The 8,888-nt window shown below is 39.4% G+C and overlaps 1 protein-coding gene across 1 annotated transcript in view; it reads left to right on the top strand.

The window, feature by feature from the left end:
* Window positions 1-8,888, top strand: part of CA10 (carbonic anhydrase 10) — a gene marked incomplete at its 5' end in the record, with an annotated part of 42,040 nt that overhangs the window by 26,750 nt on the left and 6,402 nt on the right. Inside the window, 2 exons of the mRNA XM_057387580.1 lie at window positions 3,239-3,334; window positions 4,900-4,972. Of these exons, the coding sequence (XP_057243563.1) occupies window positions 3,239-3,334; window positions 4,900-4,972 (169 nt within the window). The remainder of the gene's footprint in view (window positions 1-3,238; window positions 3,335-4,899; window positions 4,973-8,888) is intronic.

Below are 8,888 nucleotides of genomic sequence, written 5' to 3'. Positions count from 1 at the left end.
TTTTTTTTTTTTTTTTTTTCTTTTTCCTTAATGATATCTTAGACATTTTCTACCAGGAACTCTGAATCAAAACAAACATTTAACCTGCCTTCCTGAGCAATTTCATTTGCTTTTGTTCCCTGCTGTGCTGGAAACATACTTTGTGCTTGCTCTCAGGTATCACAACMGTTTATCAGGCAGAGCAGCATAATACAAATATTATGGTTACAGATGAGCTGTTCCCTGCTGCCATTTACTTCATGCTTTGGCTCCCTTGTCATTTACAAATCAGAAATGTTTATGCACTCAATTATAACTCTGAAAAAAGGGGATTCTATTACTCCCAACAGGACTGTGGAAAAAATGTGTGTGGAGTACTGCAATATTCTAAATTCTCTCCATTTCCTGCTGCTGCAGAGCATGGACAGTCTTGAGAGGCTGAAAAGTTCTGGTTCTGGTCCAATGCACGTTTTTGKGTGATGGGAACCACATTCTGGTTTTTCATCAGCTAAAAGAGAGTAATTAATCTTAATTCTCTTCTTCTTCCTACAAAATGGAACTTCTGTAGCTGGAGGAAAACAAAGGGCTATTCTGTGGCAAATTAATCTTAAAAGGGGGAATCTTATGAAGAAAATCAATAGTTTTTAACAAGATTCTGTATTGTGTTTGAGCCCTGAAACCCAAACCAGATTCAAAGGGTGCTTTCAGCGTTGTAAGTCTGCTCTTGTTGTGATTTGCTTTTAATTCAGTGTCATCCTTTGAAAAGTGAGATTTTCATATGTGAGCAATTTGAGTCACGTATGGCGTCACCTTCATGGAAGATTCCAGTAATGTTATATATTGACCATAAACTTACAGGTATTTCAGGCAACTTAAAGAAATTCTGCTCAAAGGGAATTTAATAGGGAATTTTTTATGCATTCTATGTTTTATTCGTGTCTTTCTAAATTAACCTGTGTCATATGAGAAGCTTTGGAAATGATGTCTCCTTAGATGGTCAACCTTTTTTTTATAAAAAAAAATAAACCTGGATAAAATTAATTTAACCATGGTACCATGGAAACAGCTTTAAAATTAATATGGGTGCAGGAAGGAAGGATACAACTCCAACACAGAGAAAATGACAGGTTTGAGAAGGAAAAAAAAAGAAATCATTCAGTACTGAAATCTTTGTTTGGGACAAATATTCTGTATGTGGTTGTATCTACTTGAGAGGTTTTATTTCCATAAGTCACAGCAGTCAGAACAAGAGTTTGATGTTCATTCAGGGCTCTCCTGGATGAAAGGAGAATTTGGTCTTTGCTGTTATCCATTCCTGCACTCAGCATCTTGGTTTGTTATATAAAATGAGTTCACCTAATCCATTGTTATTCTGGGACTTTGTACAGAAGGAGGTCTAGTCTAAGGCAGATTTCATCACTTATTTCCKTGGTAATTCACAAGTTACTTTGGCTGCCAGAGTGCAGAGTTKTATATAAAAAGAAAAATACGTGACCAGGCCTAAAATTTTCAGTGAGTGCACGGTCCCCAGAACTGTGATGTTATCAGAGTTCAGCAGGACCATAAAGTGATAACTAATGASCATTCTAACCCCTGTGTGCTGGGGAGAGGATGCTCTCATTAATTCTTTCCAAAACCTTCATTTGTCCTGCTTTCTGCCTGTCACAATTTGGTAGAGGGCTCCGTTGGCTCCTCAAACATTTTTACTTTTTCACTGCAATTTAGTTTGTTTGCCTGCTTTAAAAAATGCCAGCTGGGCAGACTGCAAAAAACAGCTAATAATTCCCAACTGAGACAGGACAGAAGTAATTGAAATTAACACTTCWTAGCTGTGCTTCTGACTCTCACCTTATTTTTTTGGGAGCAACACATTATAATGAAGTTTCTCTACTGGCAATCTTAGTCTTGGACCATTTGTTACAAACATTATCAGATATAAACCAAGTTAATACTGATCTTGTTCCCAGCAAGTCCAGAAATTTCTCTGGAAAATTTTCCCTTTAGAATTAGAAAATTTAGAAAATTTTATCTTTAGAATTATCAGCACATGAAAGACAGACCTGGTTTTTAAATGTGAACATCAGGCTGCTGCAGTTCTGACAATGCCAGAACAAAAMCCTTCCCTTTCTAATTGACATCTGAAAGATCTTTAGGCTAAATAAAGCTGACTAGCCTCTCATCTGTTCAGAAGTACTTAACTGCCACAGGAGTTCATTAAATTTGTTCATCTTTCCTTGAAAAAAAGCTACAAATTGCAGTGTGAACAGTGTCTGGTGATCCCAGACAAATCAAATATCAAGGTTGTGGGTAAGACATTTACATAGGCAGGGAGAGAGAGGCACTGTGCCTTCATAATTAAAAAATTCCAGGAGATCATAAAGCTAAAAAGCAGAAGGAAAGCTGCAGGAGCTGAGGAGAACCTGGTTACCAATAATACAGAGAGTGCTGAATTACTGCAGTGACTGCAGGAGCCTTTGGAACCAAGTTTGCAGGACCTGGGGCTAGGGAATAGCAGCGTTTTGAATTGTGCTGATGGTGGTTTGAGCAGCTCCAAACCCATTTCCTAGATGTTTTTTTCAAATATTTCAAGCCCTGGCTGCTCTGAGCTCGGCTTGGGGCTGCAGAGCACAGATGATGTGGTGCCTGTGGTGAGTGCTGCTGGAGCAGGGAAATGATGGCAGCCCTGCAGTGCAACCCCTGCCTGGATGGGGTGAATTCCCTGTCACCCAGTCCAGGGGAAAACATGCTGGGGCTGTGCCAGCTGGTGACTGAAATCCTTACAATCACAGAAAAATTGCCCTGCTCSAGGTACCCAGAGCAGGGATGGGATCCTGATCCAAAACCAGGGGTGTGGGGAGTGTTTGCAAATGTGGTGTGGGCTGATTTGCCACTGGCTAATTGTGATCCTTCCCTCCATCCTTTTCCACATTGAGCTGATCCCCTATAACCATGGTTAATTGCAATCTTTCACCCCTTTTTAAAGTTTAGCTGACCCCTATAACCATGGCTAATTGTAAATACCTCCACACTTTCCTAGGCTGAGCTGATCCCCTATAACCAAGGTTAATTGTAATCTTTCCCTTCACCTTTTCCAGGTTGAGCTGATCCTCTATAACCAGGTTAATATTGATCTTCATCCTTTTCCAGGTTCAGTGATCCCCTATAACCATAGTTAATTGCAATCTTTCATCCTTTTTTAGGTTCCACTGATCCCCTATAACCATGGTTAATGGTAATCTCTCCCTTCATCCTTTTCCAGGTTCAGCTGATCCACTATAACCACGAGCTCTACACAAACATCACAGAAGCAGCAAAGAGTCCCAACGGCTTGGTGGTAGTTTCCATATTTATGAAAGTAAGTATTCTCCACATTCCCAATATTCAAAAAGACAAACTTTCCCCTGCACTGTAATTCAGGAGCTGGGCTCCTCATTATGCCACAGCAATGGCCAGAGGCTCTGATGTGCAATCCAGAGACAGCTCCATCCTGAACTGAGCACAGCATCTCTGSTCCAAAGCTTTCACAATGTAAGGGGAATTAAAAGGGATAAGGGAGGGGGAGAAAAAAAAACCCTGACATCATAAACATCACTCATAATGCTTTGATGGTTGTGACAGAAGTGTCCAGCTTTGCAGATTTGGTGTTTCTTCATTAAATTTATCCATCTAAACTCTCCTGGTAGGTTTAGGCCCTGGGAAAGAGGGCATGTCATGCTGATGTGTCAAAGCCAGCAAAATCAGTTTTTCTCCCGGTGTTATTTAAAACATCCTGAACTATCAAAACTGAAAGATCATTAAAAGTATAACTTCTAATACCTTCCATATCTCAGAGCTGCACAGACATGTGAATATTTTATTTAGTCTGCATCCTGTTCCATTCAAGGTGCATGGTTAGGTCTATAATTTATAGCGATCTAGGACTGGACTCAGGATTTCATTATTTTCTCCAACTTCTTTAACTACACTGGAGAAACCTTTTCTCTCATTTTATATGGTAGAAATTGTATGTATTTGTCACTTTTAAATGTTATCAATATTCTGCCATTATGCTTTTGTTTCATCAATCTAAATAAGTGAGTATTTCTGAGCCACACTGAAATTCACCTCATCCTTGGGTATGGGATATTTTTAGTTCCCCTTCGTAGTCTAATCCCATTTCATAAAGCTCCTAACAAAGCATTAACCTCAGAATTAAAACATGCACTTCACAGAGCATACTGAACAATTAGATGTAAAAGGGCAATTTTCACACAGGTCAAATATTTAAGGAAGATATTTAGGCTATCTTTATTTTTCCATCCAAAAAGTATTGTGTTAGGACCCAACAAGCTAACTTGAATTCATGAAAAAGGGAAAAATTAAAGGGAAGGCAGAGGGAATATTGTCAATATTTAGAAATGCCTGCAGGGAGGTGTCCAAGGCTGCTGAGCAACAGGAAAGAGGCAACAAGGGGGCAGAAATTGAAACTTGAGAAGTTCCACCTAAACTGTGTTACCCAGATATAAACCAGAGGAAGAGAGCTTCTATTTGCAATTAAAATGGCCTGGTTCAAGGAAATCATCTTTATCAGTAAAYAAAATAATAGAATACTAAAGAAAATCCTGCCTAATTGTATCAACCACCTGCAAATCCCATCAAAGCTCTTGGAGAAGAAACCTGTGCTTAGGCATGAATTTCCATTCACCCTGTTTTCCTATCCCTATTTTTTATTTATTTTACCAATTTTCTATCAAGCTTCATTAGACAAACAACCAAGTAATTATTTCCTTCTCCCACAACAGTGAAAAAAAAAGGCAGAACCCCATTGGAGGAGTATCAGGAGAGAGAGTGGGCGTGTGTGTCCACACGTGGAAGAGCTGCAGTTCTGGCAAGGAAATGTTTGTGAGAAGATTCTGACCTTGTGCATTTTCTCTTCTGTAGGTATCTGAATCATCAAATCCATTTCTAAATCGTATGCTTAACAGAGACACCATAACAAGAATAACGTATAAGAGTAAGTTTCTTTTCATTTCCTCTGGTGGCAGCTGGGTTCTTTCAGTGTCAAACAACACATTTAGGGATTCTGAAACAAGAGGATCATAACTGCTTTGTGATGGGCAGGAATTCCAGGTCTGCRTGGTGAGCTCAGGAATGTGAGAAACCTCTTTAGGTCATCACTTTATCAAATGGATTTGGAACTTCAAAGTCTGTTTTATGTCTGAAGGTGCAACAGATTAATGAAATTACATTTGACACATGAATATACCATGCTCACCCAGAATGCTCAGGAGGAGCTGCCCACTGTCAGCAACAACAGGGACATGTGGAGCAGCCTGGATTAAATCAGATCAGGTTTGTCAAGATGCTGCACCATTAACTGGATTTAGTGTCCATCAGTGTTTTCTTWGTGAACAGAAGAGTTACAACATTCCCATTCAACTATTTCTGTATTTCACAGACACAGAAAGAGGTCATTGACACAGCTTGAGTGTTTGTTGTATTGACATTTGGAAAGCCTTGAACTGGTGATCCTCAATAACTCCATGTTTGTATATTGACCTTGTGGCAAACTGGAGCTTAATTAAGTTAATGCAGATCAAGTAATGATAAATATGTATAACAATTTAAACCTCTTCTGCTGAAAACCTCGTTTCCTTTGTCAAATATTCCAAGCTGCTGTTAAGTTCCAAAGTTCAAAGATACCAGAATTTACCCTTCAGAGGGTACACAGCAAACAAAAATCAGACAGTTCCTGGGCATCTCCTGCAACACACACCCCTTTCATCCCACTCATATTTCTCTGATTTTCCCTTAAAAAAAATCTGTAAGACAGTTAACAAATCTCGTTAGATCTTTGGTCCCATCAAGAGACTTCCAGAATTATACACATCAATTCTCTACAATATCTATAGAATAAGAGGCAGCAAAGGGTTCTCCTCAGAATGTTTTTTCCACATTGTTCTATCGGTATGAAATGCCATCTTCTCTGAATGGAAGAAAGAGATCAGCCCCAATTTTTAACTCCTTGTCCTGATTCCTTGCAAAAATTCTCTGAGAACTTCCTGCCTGCCCGTGCTGCTGCAGCATCCCGGAGATGGGAAATGAAGGTTAAGGCTGTGTGTGTGCTTTTCCCAGCTCTTTCACCCAAAAATTCCACATTCCCAGCTTCTGTCTGGGGACCAGCCRCACCTTCCCAATACCAAATATTTCATTTGTGTGCTGCATTTRCAGTGGGAACTCCTCCTCTCTAGAGCTGTCAGCATCCCACAACCTCCCATTGCCTGTTTTGTCTCCTTAGAAGGGAAACCCAATTCCAATCACACCTAATTTGAGTTCACTCAGTGAAATTTCCCATGAAGATGAACACACAAAACTCAGGCTGCTGAAAAAGCAGTGATTAACAGAACTGCTTTAATTTGTAACCACTGTTTTCTCCAAGTTTATYTGTTAAAATTAAACCCCTGGCAGGCACAATGCACATAATATTCCACAGGGCATTGGGTTACTTACTGTAGTAACAAGTATTGACTGGGAATTTTTAGTGTAAATTGGGAACGTGAAAGTGTTATTGAAAGTAATTTTGCAGTTGTCTTGCATGATGGATTATAGCATCATTGCTGAAAACTAATTTTACCTCTTGCACTGCAAGGATTTCTGGTGTGCCTTCAGCAGCTGGAGTTTTTCAGCTCCTGCTTTAGGGCTCCACTCCTGAAGTCGATACTCAGCACGGTGCTGACAAAATGCCCAGGCCCAGGAGCATGGAGGGAATGATAAATGGAGCAGTGGTTCAGAGTCAGGACAGTTCATAGCATAAATTATTTTTTTTATTTTTTTTTTTTTAAGAACAGCAACAAAATTAAGAACCATCTCTGCCCCTGCAGAGATGAAATTTCCACGGGCAAAACACGTTAAAAGGGAAATTTCTGCTCTTAGATATTAATGGCTACAGTGAAGTAAAGTGGGCCCCAAGGAATTCTTAAGGAGATTTTAAATGCTTGTTTTATTCTGTTATCGCAGCCCAAAGAATCTACTGTGAGCAGGTTGAAACAGGGGTTCTTTTAAGGATGCTTTAGTCAGAATTGTGTGGGTATCTCGAAAGAAAAACTGCTTTATTTTTCCTCTTTAAGCGTGCCATTTGAGGGGAGAAGTCAGTTTTCTTTCAAAACAGTTGTGCTGCATGAGCTTTCACCCAGTGTTTGCTCAGTATTGGGAAAAAAAAAATCAACTTTTTAGATTCACAAAATTCCCCATGAAAATTTGGTCTGGTAAGCAGAGAAACTGAGGATCTCACATTCCTTACCCAGTAAATCTAACCTGGATCCCTTTCTGGATTATCATGATACGAACTTTTAAACCAAATGTACCCTCCTTCACTCAATGAASAATATATTCCCTATAAAAAGCATTATTGTAAAGAGAACATGAACAACTCATGGTAAAAGCTGACCCCACATGTCTGTCACAAACCTGGGGATAAAAGGATTTCCATCATTTCCTAAGTAAATTGTYAGAGTCAAGGCCTTTATGTAAATGAATGTGAAATCTAATGAAATCTAATTTGCAGAGAGGAGAGTTCAGGAGTTCAGAAATCACCCAAGGCATCAGCAGATCAAGAGGAACAGATTGTGGGCTGGAGATAGGAACRATGCTGAGGATCAGGAAGGGCTGGATGGGTTTGGGAAAGGAGTTTGTCACTGGCAAGAGATCACTGGTGGTGACTTTGAGCATTTTAAATGACATTTATTTTGCACTAAATACAAGTTGAGACTTTGCAAAGCTGCAAGCTGGTGTTAATGCCAACCCTCCTGGGCTGCTTCAGCTCCAGAATGGGGAATCTTTATCAACATGTGGGGAAAATGCTGACAACCAAATCCTTCCTGTGTGGTCTTTCCTCATGGAATCACCTGACTTCCCATGGGAATATAACCCAGGCATTAATAATAAACCATATTCAGGCATTGATAATAAATCATATATTGGCATTGATAATAAACCATATACAGACATTGATAATAACCCATATAGGCATTGATAATAACCCATTTACAGCCATTAATAATAAATCATGTACAGATATTGATAATAAACCATGTATAGGCATTGATAATAACCCATATATTGGCATTAATAATAACTCATCTACAGGCATTGTTAATAAACCATATATTGGCATTAATAACTCATATACAGACATTGATAATAACTCATATACAGATATTTATAATAACCCATGTATAGGCATTAATAATAACCCATAYACAGACATGGATAATAACCCATGTAGGCATTAATAAGTGTTGCTTTTTCTTGGACAAACTCTCATTTCATTCACCCCTATCTTCCACTTTTCCTGAAGTGATCTTTTCCTCTGTTTTCCCATATCAATATCCCCCATCTGCRTTAATCTTCAGTTAGCTTTCCATCTCCTAGCAAACATTTCAGGGCAGATTCTGCCTKGTTTAAGTCATTTTAGCCCAGCTGAAGCCAGCGTGGCTGTGRGAAGGCAGATTTGGTCCTTAGGGATCTGCTCTGCCTGACTGTGCCACTTGGAGCTGAGCACACCACTCTCCATGGCTCATAAATAATGAACAGGATGTTCATGTGGAAAGGGAGAAGTGTGTGATGATTCATTGGAAATGGGCACTGGCATGGAAAAAAATCCATCAGGGATCTCCTGATAAATTCTAGCAAAATTACCRGTGCACTGCAAATAATGTTTTTAATGAATAGGACATAGGTGTATTCAATCATCTCCACCTGTTCCAATTTAACTGCATTTTGACTCTGTTTTCATGCTTCTGTCTGGAAAATTTGAGTTTAGAAAGAGGATGTCACAGGCCAGGGGTCAGAGAAGCCTGGGCATGTTAGAAAAGGTGACAATCAGCCATCTACCAGGCATCAGTGACATTTCCCCTCTGCTTGAGGATCCA

Source organism: Malurus melanocephalus, unplaced genomic scaffold (assembly GCF_030028575.1).
Source record: "Malurus melanocephalus ecotype Western Australia unplaced genomic scaffold, MMel_1.1 scaffold_1260, whole genome shotgun sequence".
NCBI lineage: Eukaryota > Metazoa > Chordata > Aves > Passeriformes > Maluridae > Malurus > Malurus melanocephalus.
The sequence above is the reverse complement of the archived record's forward strand: the minus strand, read 5'-3'. Positions and strand labels throughout refer to the sequence as shown.